Here is a 14,080-nt window from a genome sequence, read left to right as displayed (position 1 = left end):
GGGTAGGCCGCAGGTTGTGGAAAACCGGCTCCGCTGGAAATGAAAAAATTGTCGGCCCACTTTGGTGTGTATGGTGAGGAAATGGCTTTCCTCCTCTCAGTAAATACGCAGACAGATGGGAACGTGTCCATTTCGTCCTCCTCTTTCACCGTAGCTCAGCCTCCTCCTCACAGAATGCCGTCACCAATTCATACTTAGATGCCCACAAACATTAACAAGAAGCCGTTCACTCACACACGAATGCCCTTCACGGCGCGGTAGGATGTGGATGGGAATGGAAAGGCCAAAGGGTCCGAACAAAGGCGCGGTTCCACTTCAGTATCCGTGCCTGCGCCTGAGGTGGGGCTGGGGAACAGGGCAGAGAGGAGCTGAGACGGGAGCGGTAGGTGCGACGCATACAAGACAGCCCACAGACTGAGCGAAGATATGATAGGAGCTGTCACTCATCCTACTCGTGAGCCCGAGACCTTTGCCCGTGCGGATATGTGCGTCTTGTGTGTTTGGCAGCTGTCGCTCTCGTTCGTTTGCCCGCTATGTACTACTCCATGTTGGCGACCTCCTTGCAGCGCTCAAAAATGACGACAAAGCGGTTGGTCATCCTCACAGACTCTGTCACGGTGCGCTGCTGATTGTAAAGTTTCTGGAGGCCGAGACTCCTGCAGACACTGGTGCAACGGTGACCCACCGCAAACTTTTGAATGCCGCGGGCTCCGAGGTTTCCGACGCCCAGGCCCTGGCCATCGTACGTGTGCACCTCCAGGTCGGTCAAATCGTTCTTAACACCCTGCATATCGCAGACGAGCAAACCGCCCCCGCTTCTCTCCAGAGAATAGTGCGAGAGCGCCTCCACCGTCTCGAAGATCATGGTGCGCTCGCGTGCCGCGGATAGACTGAGGCGACATTCATTCGTGGGGTAGGCTTCGCCCATGTTACCGCTGTACTTGGTAAAGGGACCTGCAAGCTTCGTTTCCATGCAGAACATCGCCCGCTTTGTGTCCTCCGTGCGGTAGGAAAAGAAGCCCGTGCGCTTGGCAAGCAATTCCGGCGACAGGACGGCTCGGTCCAACGCGACCACGGCACCTTCCAGCACATTCAAGCGCAAGGGGGCACCCTCTTTTCTCTCGCGATTGAATTCCTTAGCGAAGAGCGCGGACAGCTTCTGCACTGTCACACTTGTGAAGTAGTCCTTCTCCACCACATTCTTGATGGTGCGGCGGTACATCTTCGCCACCATCACAACCTCCTTGCAGGCCACCGGGTCTACCTCGGTGATCTCGAAGCACACACGCATGCCACCCTGGCCAATGCCACGCTCCGGGTTTACGATGCGCACGAAGATGCGCTTGGAGGTCCAGGTAAGGTCATCGATGTTGAGATCGTACCGCGTGGCAGAGAAAATGTACTTGGTGTTGATTCCCTTCGATTGGAGGTGCAGAAGCTCCTGCTGGGTCAGTGTGCGGCGCTGCGCTGCGCTCTTCTTCGCGGTCGCAGCACCAGGGCTTCGATTGTCATCCACCCACGGGCGCAGCGTTACTTCATCTCCATTTGGAGAAATTGGCCGCGCAAAGAAGGTAACGCCAACAGTCGCCGGTGACGCACCGGCAGCAAAACGCGCGGGCACCCCCTCGGTCTCGTTGTTAGGAGTGGCAGCCGCAGCAGGCAGCACTCTATCCGACATCCTGCACCATGGAGACGCAAGCGTGAACACGCAGCCTGTACCCATTGCGTGCGCCTGCACCAGACTAATATAGCGCATCAGCTGACTCGCCGAAATATCGTAAAGCTTTAACCGACGCGGCACTGGCTCCATCCCAAGAAACTTGCACACATCGTTGCACTTGTGCATCCGCGCCCAGGCGTCGATGCCCGCCTGCCCGCCATTAAGTGTGCCGAACCCGCACCCGTTAGAGGTGTTGATGTTTGGCTCTTTGAGGAGACCGTGCTTACACTTGAGGTGGCACACCAGCAAATGATTGCCCGACTTGTGCAGAGTGAAATGCGAGAAGGCGTCGACAACTTGGCGCAACATGAGATCGTCAAAGCCCTCAGCGTCCTTCGCCATGTCACCGGTATTCGACGCATGCTGTGGGGTGAGAGGCTGAAACTCTGGCTCTACCAGGAACATTACATCGCCGGAGTCCGCGGTGGTGCGACCAAAGAAGCTGGAGTCGTCCATGACGGGCATCACGCTGTCCGGGATGTTTTCCTTCAGCACGCGGGCTGTGTAGACAGCGTAGAAATCCAGTTCTCGCTCGAACACGCTGTTCGAGCGGTACTTGCGGAAGGCCTGGCCCAGGGTCACGCAGAGATAGTAGGCGTCCCCAACGTGGTAGTAGTCCGCATCCCGCGCGTCTCGCCGTGGAATAAAGCGTGCACGCATGGGCACGGGCTTCCCCTTTTCCTGCATCTCCTCGATCGTGAACGACACATATTTGTCATCGACAGCGACCGGTACTGCCGGCGTGCACACCGTAAGTCGCATCGGGACTTCCATCCACTTGTCGCAGCTAGGCAGGAAGACGTACTTCACGGCATCACAGGTCACCTTTAGTGGGGCGGAGGAGTTGGACACGAGCGGATTAGCGTTCATTGTTGACGTCAGATCCGATCTCCCCACAACTGTGCTCAAGACAGCTTCCTCCGCCTCCTCGTCCGAAAAATGCACTGTGTCCATGCGTACAGCGGCTGGCATTTGACGAATGCTGCGCAGGTAACTGGTGTAATGGTTCTCCTCCATGTCGAGTGGGTTCACAAAGAGGGGGGCGTTCTTGAATGGTTTGCAGTCCTCGCTGGCGTTGAAGATGCCGAGGGCGCGGCAGGTGTCACTACACTGGTGCCGCTCGAACCATTTCGACATTGCCCTTCTACCGCCATCGCCCATGCGGAACCGCTCACGGTCCGTCGTGTGAAACAGCGGGTCTAGCAGATATCCGTTGCTGCGCACGAGGCCATGCGCCACCATGCACCCGCGACTCTTCACGTAGGTGAAGTGTGAGAAGCCCTCTGCAATGTCGCTGTAGATGTCACGCAACCACGTCGAGTCGCCACGCTCGTAGCGCTTGCCCTTCTCTACCTCGAGAGACGCGAAGGAGACTCCGAGAGTCTCGCATGCTATCGTGTTGGGCTCCATCAAGAACAGGATCTGCCGCGTGTCTTGGGTGCGGTACGAAAAAAAACCCCGGCGCGAGCGGCGAATTGCCGGGTCAAGAACAGAGTGTAGGTCGAGGCGAACCACGACGCGATTAGTGAGAAGCGGCAAGTGGAACTTCAGGTAGCCGTGCCGCGCGTCAGTGCGCGTGTAGTCGCGTGCGAACTCCTCGCACAGCGCCTGTGCCTGCCCAAGGCTGTAGTAGTCGGTCTCCACAACGCCGTCGATATTGTGGCGGTACACCCTTGCAAACATCGGCACCGCCGGCTTCGCGGTGTCCAGCAACTCTATCGCGAAGGTGGCAAAGTAGTTGTCTTGATGGATGCCGCGGTTGTGATGCAGCACGCGAACCGTGACGGGGTGGGTCAGCCAGCGCCTGGTGCAGTTGTCAAAGACGTACTTGCAGCCTCGCACAATCACTGGAGCGGCATCGCCGATTCTGTTTGTCTGCACGTAGCACACCAGTGCGGCGGCAGAGATACGCTTATTTGACGACAGCACAATGAAGTCGTCGTCATCTTTCATGGAGGAAGCCTTGTCAGCGATCTGCAGGTTGCTTGTCGAGCTGCCTGCATCCAGCTTCCAAAGTAGCGAAGCCGCGTCGTTGCAAATGCTGGCCTGGTCAACATCCATGTAGGTCTTCTGGCCGGGCATGGTGCCGGAGTAGGAGGTCGGGCCTGCCGTGTCCGAGGCTGTCTTGCCACGTGTGTTGGATTGGTTCGTCAAGCCGTGGTTCGCTTTGCTCTGGGTCTCTGAGGACTCCGGCTCCCCCTTTGCGGCGGACCCTCCCTTCATGGCGTTCGCAGTTCAGTCACGGACACAAAGACCGGAAACGTGATGACCTCCAAATGTGCTGGTGAAATCGACAGAGGGACACCAGCAGCGTCAAGCGCAAAAGAAGGGCTCTACGGGACCGATGGACTCGAGGAGTGTACACGTGGGGGAGGAAGGGGGGTGTCAGCGAGCGAGTGCGAGTGCGAATGAAGGGTGGCCGTGACGCGTGGCGCAAAGAAAGGTGCGACAGGACAGCAAGAGAGAAGGAAAACACCACCACAGAGATACAGTGCTTTGGTGGCGAGGAGCAAATCAAGCCAACAGTGGGGTTCAGCACTCGAAAGCGTCACTCGCGAGTGGTGCGCGAAAACAAAGTATTGCGCATAGATATAAAGATATATATATATATATATATGGAGAGCGGTGCAGCCCTTTCGTTGTGAGTCAGCCTTTTTCGTCTTCGGCTCTTTTAGCGCCTTTCCTTGTTGCGTCTTTTTCGTGGTTGTTACTGTTGTTGTTCGTGTGAGGGAATCTGGAGAACTCGTAAAAGTGCCTGTGCGTTTGGTGTGCGGGCGGGCGTCTGCCTGCGCGTTGATCTGCCTCTTTCCGTTGCGCCAAAGGAGGCGGGATGTTGACCACAGGCTGGAAGACGCCGTGGAACAGTGTACGCGTTGTGCCGACGCCTACTCTTATTTTTCGCACTGTTCTTCTAGGGTACAGGGAACCACAGGCGGAGAGAAAGAGAGACGAAAAAAGAGGGCCCACACCAAGTCCTAGAGATCGGGGAGACGTATGCGTCACGTGCACTGCGTACAAATGACACAGGGGGGAGGAGAGAAAAGAAAAAAAAAGAAGGCAAAAGTCAATGCACCACATCCTAGACGAGGGTGAAGAAGATCGCGTTAAGCATGAGCGGGAGGATGAAGAGGTGCAAACATGAGAAATTTGAGAGCGAAGAGAGAAAAAGGGCGGCCGAAAGAAGAGGCACAGGAGATGAGAAAGAGAAAAGGGATTAAGACAACCCATTGACATCCTTCGTAGACGGGCGTGGCGGTGAATGTATTTCAGCACGGGTTTCACCCACTCATCGCTCGGATATGCGCGAACGGCGGCGGACAACGAAAATTGGTGAGCGGCGAAGAGTGCGTCATAGCGGCAACGCCACAACCTGCAGCCTGAGCAACTTTCGCCTGTTCCCCCCCCCCCCCCAGACTCCTCTCCGTCTCTCTGAGCGACTAAAGTCCATAGCATCACCTTGTGGAAACCGACTGTGCAACACCCTCCTGGCACGCCACCATGCTTCCTGTGGCTGCGTGTGTGGAGACAGCGCTAGGACTGCCCTCCCCTCTGCCACTGAAAGCGCTTCTTTTCTCAATAAAGGCGAAGGCCCGGTAACACGTGCTTCTGCATTGCTCCGGGTGCACTTGATGAGCTCACTCGCAACAATCAAAGGCAGTGACGCACTGGTGGAGGCTTTCCTCCCCTTCCCTCCTTTCGCTTCGCTATAGCTGTTTGCCCCCTTTCCACACAGACCCAAGCACAACACACAGCAAGCGAAGGAGCACAAAAAAGCGTTCATATTATTTGTTAAAGGGCTGTTTAAAGTCATTAGCCCTTGATGTACATCCTTTTATTGGAAATAAAGCGAAGGTGAAACAGCAGAGCGCCGAGCTCCTCAATACATTAATGCCACGAAACCCCCAAATGTCATACGCCAATATGTCCGTTGAATGCTACTTGCAGCTTGCATCCTTCTCTAGATGGAGAGATAGGTGTACCTGCGCGCACCACAGGATTCAGCGTCTGGTTCACAGTCGTGTGCCAATACGTGTGATGACGCTTTGGCAGCATAGAAGAGTTCGGAGACAAGTTATGTACTGTAGGAATACGCAGCAGAGTGAGCGACTCCATTGTCTCCTCACCTCCACTGTTTTCCCGCTGTACGTCAATCTGCGCTGATAACACTGCGCCGATTAAGCCCGTCTGTCTGCCCTCTCTCCCTCACGTGTGTCATCGACGGTCCCTAACCGTACAGCGAACGAGACGTGCGTAAAGACACACACACACACAAAAGAGAAGCTCTTCCGACAAGAAAACTCCCGACGCCACGGGAAGGGGGGGGGGCGAGAACGACTCCTGTAAAGGGCATAATCCGCATGGAGAAGGAAGACGCGATGGTCAGACATGGTGAGAGCAAAACAGGAGCATAGCGTAGAATCCAAGCCAGCTCAGCAGAATCCAGAAAAAAAAAGCACACCGCAGCACTAACAAGGCAAGCAGGTGCAAACACAAAAAGTGACTAAATGACGAACAAATTTCAAGAGAAGTCAGCAGCAGGCGTTATTGCGTTCTACATCATTCGCGGCGCCTTCGTAGTCTGAACAGAGACATTCCAAGAGAAAACAAAAAAAAAGCAGAGCTCGACCAGAGAAAAGTCAGGTGAACCGAAGCGCTCGGTGAGATATAAAACAAAACACAGCACAGAAACAACGAAATCGGACAACGAAAAAAAAGAAACCTAAATGAAACATAAGCTGAAGGTGCAGAGCAGCGACCAGTCGTAAAAAAAAAAAAAGAGCGACTGTAAGCAGACAAACAGGTAAAGTACCCGCACACACATACAGGCACGTCGGTGCTTGCCCGTCGCAAACCCTTCAAAGGAGAAAACCACGAAGCAAGGGAGAAGAAAAGCAAAGCTAAACTGCAGAGGGAAAAGAAAAACAGTCGAAGACGACAGAAGTGAAAGGAGAGAAGAGAACTCTGAGATACACATTGAGCTTTCGCATACACAGAACTGTAGCCGAGAGTTGTATGCGTCATGGATGGCAGCTCGCCTTTGACCTCGTACAGACTCGTGCAAAAAGGTGCTCGTCGTTCTGCAGCTCACTCCAAACTCACTTCGGCACCCACTCACGTTGCTCACTCATCACACCGAGTAAGGAACAGGAAGGCGCGAGATAAAAAAAGAAAAGCGAGGCGTCCAGTAATCCGAGCGTGCAACACCTTCAGTAAACACTGCTGGTCGCATGCACATCGTCTCCATTAACGGAGGCTAGTAGAGGTGCCCATAGCGGAGTGCCATAGCATCACTAGGAACAATGCAGGCACACAGTGCATCCAAGAATGCAACCACATTGAAGATAAAGCAGAAGAGAGATTCACAAGGACACACGAGAAGAGCAACGCCTATAGCTGATCACTCCGACAAGAGTGCTGAGAGCTGCATGGCGTACTCAAGCTGCTCCTCATCAGACATCTCAGACAGCGGTTTTGACAACGGGATTATGTCTTCGTGCTGCACTGGGATCTGACTACGCACCATGGTTCGCAAAACCTGATAGTAGCTTCCGCGACTCTCATTCTCCGTCGTTCGCGGGAAATTTTTCAGGGTCTTCGAAAGAGGCTTGAGCTGCATCGCCCTGCACACCTCGTTGCACACATGGGCCTCTATCCACTTGTCGATCCCCTCCTGCCCCATGTTGCCCATCCCGAGTCCCTTGCCATCCTCTGTGTGAATCTGCGGGTCAGTCAGGAAGTCATTAACACCCTGCAGATCGCACACGAGCATTGAGCCCCCGCTCTCCACCAGGGTAAAGTGCGAGAAGGCCTCTACCGCCATGAGGATGCGGTGCCGCTTCTTCTCCTCCTCCGCACTCAGTCGCTTTTCAAAACCCTTGTACACGCCGCCGAAGTTGCTTGTATACTTGGTGAAGTTCCCCTCGAGGCGCGGCTCCATCGTGAAGAGTAGGTCGCCAGAGTCGGTGGTGCGGTATGAGAAAAAGCCCAACCGCTTGTGCTGGTATGCCGCTGGCATCTCAGTCGGTTTGATACGCACCGTCTCGCACTGCAGGAACGAGAGGACGTGCCGCTGAAAGTTCTTCGGCACCTGCACCTTGTTGAATTTCTCTGCTAAAATACCGCAGATGCACTGCGCTTCACCTTCGTTGAAGTAGTCGCTCTCGACGACGTGTGAAATATTGTGGCGAAACATCTTCGCCACCATGTGGGAGCAGAACCCGGTCTCGTCCAACTCCTCTAACGCAAAGCACACTCGCATTGTCCCCTGACTGACGCCACGGTTCGGGTGCAACACGCGCACCATCGTGTCCACCCCCTTCCACGCACACGCCTTCACATCGTAAACGTACTTGTGCACCGGCACCAGCACATTCGGCTCGTCCGTGGGCAAGTGCTCGGGAATCTCGTTTGTGCTCATTGGCGGTGACCACGCCTTCAGAGAAGGCACCGCTGCTGCCTTCGCCGTTGGGAACGCCATTACTGCCCCTGGTGGTGGTCCTGCCTCACGAGCGCCAGCTTCCGGCGGCACAGCTGCGTGGCGAGAATGTTCGCTTGTTGCGCCATTAGAGCGTGGGCGTGATTTAGCGGGCGGCAATGGTGCTGGTTGTGAAGATTTCGTAGAGGATGCACACCATGGCTCTGCCCTTTGCGGAGAACTGGAGTCACTCTCGGGCTTCGGATTCAACGCCTGCTCAGCTGGCCTTCGCGCGGCAACGTTCTTGGACAGCGGCGTAGTGGCAATTGAAGTGCTTTGTGACCCGCCGTTTTTCTTAGAAGGCATCGTTTTCTTTATATACTGAAGCGGCCTTGTGCCTTCTGTCTCATTCACCCGCGCTGAGAGAGAGACCAGTGGTGGCGTACCCCGCCGCCCCTTTCGCGCATGTGCTGCAGCGGCGACTCCGGCACTGTTGCTTGACTCCTGGTCCTTGCAGAGTACTGGTACCGATGGCGACGTGACCGACAGCATCGGCGAAGCCGACGGTTGAGAGAAGGAGGACGTTGCAACTCCATCGCGGTCACTACAGTTCTGCAGTGTGTCCGGTGGCGGTGACGCCACCACGAGCGGCTCGGGAAACAAACCTTCCAGGTTCGAGCCAAGCTTTCTACTCGCGAGGGACGTTGCTGCAGACGAGGCCGACGTACTGCCACTGTTGTCTCCAGCGGCAGTGGTAGCCAGACTGTGCGTGATACTTGCAATGTGCCGTGAACTGCCACCAACAATTGCGGACTTGCACTGAAACGGCTCCTGGATACCCTTGATACTGCGGGTACACATCGAAGCAGTGTCCGACACGCTTTGCATGACTGGCGTCCTGGGGAAAGGCCTTCGTTCCAGCAGAAGAGCAGGGGTGTCGCCAGGCATCCCCAACGAAGTGGAGAAACAGAAGTTAGAGGTGGTACGCAGTCAACAAGGCAGAGGCGCGGGGGATGCGCAACCGCACGTGCCGAGAGAGAAACTGGCGGGGGCTGTAAAAGCCGGACAACAAGCAGGCCAAAGCAAATGGGTGTTCTGAGAAAAAGAGAGAGAGAGAGGCGCCCACTCCATCAGTGTTCCCACCCACAAAAAGCCACGGCGGAGCGTGGCAGTGACGAGGGGGTTGGGCAAAGAATACCAGCAAAGTGGCAAAACGTGCAACACAGGAGTTCGATACTTGACGCACAAGTAAACGACCGCACGCCACGCAGGGCACCGGAGGAAAAGAGCACGATGAGGGAAGGTGTTGTATAGTCCAGAATAGAGACAACGGAGAGAAAACAAAAACGGGAAAGAGGACCGACTGTGCGGGGTCAGACAATAATGCGACTCCCCACTTTCCCCTGCTCCTAACAGGAACAAAAAAAAGAGCGCGAAACACACGCACCACAAAGTGAAATCTGTGAGACGACACAAACAGAAAGGAGGAGGTGCGAAGCCACAGAGAGAGGAGGAGGAGGAGGAGGGGGGGGGGGGGGGGGGCACAAACCCGAAGAAGGCAGCAAGAGTAAAACAACCACAGAGGGAGTGTCACCAGCAACTCGACACAGAATGCAAACACACACACACACACACACACACACACACACACACACAAAGAGATAAAACAGAGAAACAGCAAAAACAAGCAAAAACAAAACACAAAAAGAATGGCGGCCAAAGGAACGAAAAACAAAGGGCGAACCAACGTAAGAGCAGCCAGGCTCAGAAAGAGGTGGCAGTGGAGAGGATTGAGGGGGGGGGGAGGGCACCAACAACAACAAAGTAAGAACTAAATTTTTTCAACGGCGGAACCCGCTCGCCCGTTTCGCGGTGATGTCCTGTCTCTATTGGAGTGTCTGTGCAGAGACCCGTGCACGTTCCCGTGCGGATGGTACGCTGCCGTGCCTCGACTTGTCTTGCCTATGCCAGCGATCACACAAGTGACCTGGATGACCAACGTTGCACTTCCGGATCACGTATAGAGGTAGGGAGTACGGGGGAAGGAAACACAACAGAAGCAATGGACGGGGTGCCACCCGAGAAACGAAGAAAGGGCCGAACTACGAAACGACGTAATCGCCTCTGCGTCTCAGTCGCTGCGCATCCGAAATGATTGGCGGCAGTCACCTTCTTCCCGTCACCGGAAGCAAAAAGAAAGGTGCACGCACGCACACACCTACACACACAAAAGAATACCCAAAAAAAAACGCGCCAACGAGTCGTTGAATCGTGACAACCGCCCGTCAGAATGAGACAACACGGAGTGAAAAGCACAAAAAGTGTGCACAGCGGGAAAACGAACCGTAACGAGAACGAAAAGCGAAGAAAGGCACACACAAGACGACAACCGATCGAAGAGAGAAAGTGGGGGAGGACAGAAGGGGGAAGGGGGAAGGGGGGAGGACGGGAGGAAAATGAATGAGGAAGGGAAAGTCTTGATAAGCAAAGCGGGGTATCCACGCGCCTTGCTGTGCGGCTAACGTGTTTCCTTTACTGTTTGGTTTGATCCTCTTCTTTGTGTAAGTTGTTGCCCACAGCTTGTCCTTTTCTTTTTGTTGTGCTGGCGACCTTCGGTTTATAGCAGGCTTCGCTGTTTATATCAGCACGGCTGAGTTTCTTTCGTTCTGTGTCGGTTCGTTTTCCAGCGTTGTTTGTTGCTCTTTGACTGTCCGCCGAATCATTCGTATCACGGCGTAGAGAGGGGCACACCAGCAACGCGCTTATGCGCATGTCAGATGGTTAAGAGAGACAAAGACGAAGGTGGACAGGGAAGGACAGTAAGAATTTGCAGGGCAGAGCAGCATGGTGGCAGTGGCACTCGTTCCGTACGCGCGTAGTGACCTGTTCATACCACATATCAGCATGCCCTCTGTGGGCATTTCCTGCAGCGTACGAGCTCCTAGAGGAGGAAGGAGGGGGGGGGGCTAAATGATTCCTAGCCTTGACCAAAGAAAGCAGGCGCTCCGTCTTCCTCACCGAGTCGACGCTGTTCAGCAACTGCATGGTGCTGGAGAAGAGAAGAAGCTAGACGAGAATGCACTGCGCGCAAGCCCTCCATCTCCATCCGCACTCCACCATGTGGTCCTTGGATGTGAAGCAGCCCGCCTCTTTCTCACCATTCCTCTATTTATTTATTTTTTATTTTACTCTGAGGAGAGGGAAGAACATTATGTGAGCACACGATAACTTCATCCGCGTGACCGACAGCCGCTCGCAACGGCAACAGGAAGAGTAGCACACGCAGACATCATAGAAAAGTGTTGGACACCAGAGGACATCCAGCCCATCCGAGACTATCAAGAAGGTTCCGTTGGTGTGGAAGTGGGGGCGGCGGTGACGATGGGCGAAGCTAAAATCGCTTGGGCTTTAACGCGCTTCTGCGAAACGTGAAGAGTAGTGGCAGCTCAACACGATCCTGAGTCCTGCTTCGTCCTTCTCACGAGCCTCACTCCTCCTCCGTGAAAGGTAGTACGGTCACTGCTGGAATCATTCGCCTCATCAGTGATAACCACACAGCGTCTGCAACCGCCCGCAGATTCCCATCAAACAACGCATAGCTCAGTTCCGCAGTTGGTCGTGGATGCCCCAGAAGAGTCCTCCACTGTGTATTGTCGCTTTGAACTTAGTCGCGAGGAGGATGGTGCCGCTGAGGCGCCGGTGCAGCGAGTACACTGGCGGCGGTGGTGGGCGCAGGCGAAGTTTTACCATAGTCGGCACCTTTGTCTGAATGAGAGACGGCAAGTTCTCGGCAGCAAAGTCGAACGGGCGGGCCCGATCCTGGAAGGGCTTCCCCAGTAGCAGCACACTGGCGCAGTGCGCGTCAAGCATCTCCTGCGCCTCTTGACCGGTGAGAAAGCCCAGCGTAATGCTCTTCGCGATGATCCGCTCGCGATCCTCCGTGGCGGCCGCTGTTACGACGTCGAGGTAGTCCTCCAAGAACTCGCTCGAGTACTCGCGCGATGCGCCGAAGTCCAGCAGATACACTCGCTTGTTCTTCGCGTTGTACAGAAAATTGGAGAAGTTCGGATCCGTCTGCATGAACCGCCACACGAACAGCTCTTTTAGTGTCAGCTCCATGAAGCTCTCGGCAATGTAGTTACGCAGCTCTTGCGGAACGTCAGACCGCTTGCCGAGCTGGTCGATCGTGACGCCGTGCACGTACTCGCTGACGAGCACCTGATCAGTGGTGATTGCTTCGTAGACTTTGGGGACATAGAAGAGGCCAGAAAGGGTCGGGTCAGCGGCGACCAGGCTGCGGTACCTCATCTGCTTCGCTGCCTCCAGGGTATACCGACACTCGGCGCTAAGCTCGTTGCGGAGTTCTTGCAGGATCTTCTCCACAAACATCCCTGGCGGCAGTACACCGAGAGACATGAGCATCTTCAAGTTTGCCACATCGGAGTCGATGCTCTGCGCCACGCCAGGGTACTGGACCTTGACCGCAACCTCTACAGGAGGCTTTGTTGGGTCAGTGCCTGCTGCGCCAGGCCTCAAGGTAGCACAATGCACTTGGCCAATGCTCGCCGCAGCCACGGGGGTATTGTCAAAGGTGTCAAACAGGTCTCTGCGCCAGTTCGCATTGTTGAACTCCTTCGCGAGTGTGTGGTCAAGCTGCGCTGGCGGCATCGCAAACGCCTGGTCGCGCACTCGCTCAAAAAGGGCCGTGACATGAGGTGGAATCGTGTTCTCGTCCTGGATACTGAGCATCTGCCCCAGCTTCAACACGGCACCCCGCATACGACACAGAGTGTTGACGATGTGCTGATGACCGCGCTCAGAGAGCAGCCCTCTATCGGGGGTGCCTCCAGTCATCTTCTCCCAGCCAAGTTGCATGAAGAGCGAGGCAAAGCCCGCCGCGCGACCAACACGCGAAGAGGGGACATGCTTGTACCGCATATCCTTGGGCTTCACTGGCTTCGACAAATCCTCTGCCACACTCACGGGCAGCGTCAAAGAGGAAGTTGTGTGGTGCTGCGCAACTGCAGAGTCCACTGACCCACTCCCTGAGTTTGCTGCCCATGATGTAGAGGATGCGCCACCAGCGCCACTGCCAGCGTCTGCTACCCCAGTGCTCACGAGCATCGCCGCCGCAATGCGCTGCAACCCGCGAGCCAAGTTGCACAGCGGTGCATCGCGACATGACCGAGAACCACGCATCGTGACATAGCAGCCTGCACTCCCCCAAATCCAAAAAAAAAAAAGAAGCGAATAAGTCAACAACAGCAGAACAGAACTAAAAGAAAGCCAAGGCGACAACACACAAACGGCACGTCCAGGTACGTCTCGCAATACGCTTTGCGTGGGCTCTCCTTCTGTGTGTGTGTGTGTGCGTGTGTGTGTGCGGGGGGAAGCGGTGCGTCTGTGCACTGAGTGAGTGTCAGACTTCGCGCCGCGTTTCAAAGCGATGGCCACCTCAACGCCGTGGAGTAAGTCAGGCTGCGTTAGTTTCGATCACCATCTAATGGTGTCACATCGCCCGCGTCCAAGTTCAGTGGAATGCGCAAACACAAAGAAAGAAAAGGCGCGATCCGACAGGGTCACGGGAAACCCTTCAAAGCCACCTGAGAAGGAGAAAGAGAGAGAGAGAGAGAGAGAGGCTGCAATGCAGAGGCGCAAACATACATATACGACAGGGTGTTGTGTAAGCACCGATGCGTGCCGCACAGTGCACCATCTCAGGAGTACGGAGTAACTTTGCTGGGAAAAAAAAAATAGATGAGCTCACTGTGCCTACGCCACCTACCCCAAAACGTGTCCACATCCTGAGGCAGCACCAACAGGGCACAGACACGCCTAGAGAGAGAGAGAGAGAGCGAAGCTCTCTTCGGATGGTTATGGGGCTTTCTCCTTTGAGGGAGCAGATTTATCTCAGCATGATAGGAGCATCTCTTACCTTGTGGAGA

At 55.1% G+C, this 14,080-nt stretch overlaps 3 protein-coding genes across 3 annotated transcripts; all 3 read right to left on the bottom strand.

Moving 5' to 3' along the window:
* Positions 1 to 538: 538 nt before the first annotated feature.
* On the bottom strand, positions 539 to 3,943 carry LBRM_35_4790 (related to elongation factor-2 kinase efk-1b isoform-like protein; the record flags this gene model as incomplete). Its single annotated transcript, XM_001569047.1, has 1 exon — positions 539 to 3,943. One exon carries the CDS (start codon positions 3,941 to 3,943, stop codon positions 539 to 541), a length of 3,405 nt encoding a protein of 1,134 aa, XP_001569097.1.
* Positions 3,944 to 7,118: 3,175 nt separating this feature from the next.
* Positions 7,119 to 8,198, bottom strand: LBRM_35_4780 (elongation factor-2 kinase-like protein; the record flags this gene model as incomplete). Its single annotated transcript, XM_001569046.1, has 1 exon — positions 7,119 to 8,198. One exon carries the CDS (start codon positions 8,196 to 8,198, stop codon positions 7,119 to 7,121), a length of 1,080 nt encoding a protein of 359 aa, XP_001569096.1.
* A 3,537-nt stretch (positions 8,199 to 11,735) lies between these two features.
* LBRM_35_4770 (putative ABC1 protein) lies at positions 11,736 to 13,334 on the bottom strand (the record flags this gene model as incomplete). Its single annotated transcript, XM_001569045.2, has 1 exon — positions 11,736 to 13,334. One exon carries the CDS (start codon positions 13,332 to 13,334, stop codon positions 11,736 to 11,738), a length of 1,599 nt encoding a protein of 532 aa, XP_001569095.1.
* Positions 13,335 to 14,080: the final 746 nt, after the last annotated feature.

Source organism: Leishmania braziliensis, chromosome 36, assembly GCF_000002845.2.
Source record: "Leishmania braziliensis MHOM/BR/75/M2904 complete genome, chromosome 36".
NCBI lineage: Eukaryota > Euglenozoa > Kinetoplastea > Trypanosomatida > Trypanosomatidae > Leishmania > Leishmania braziliensis.
This window is presented reverse-complemented; position numbering and strand designations above follow the sequence as displayed.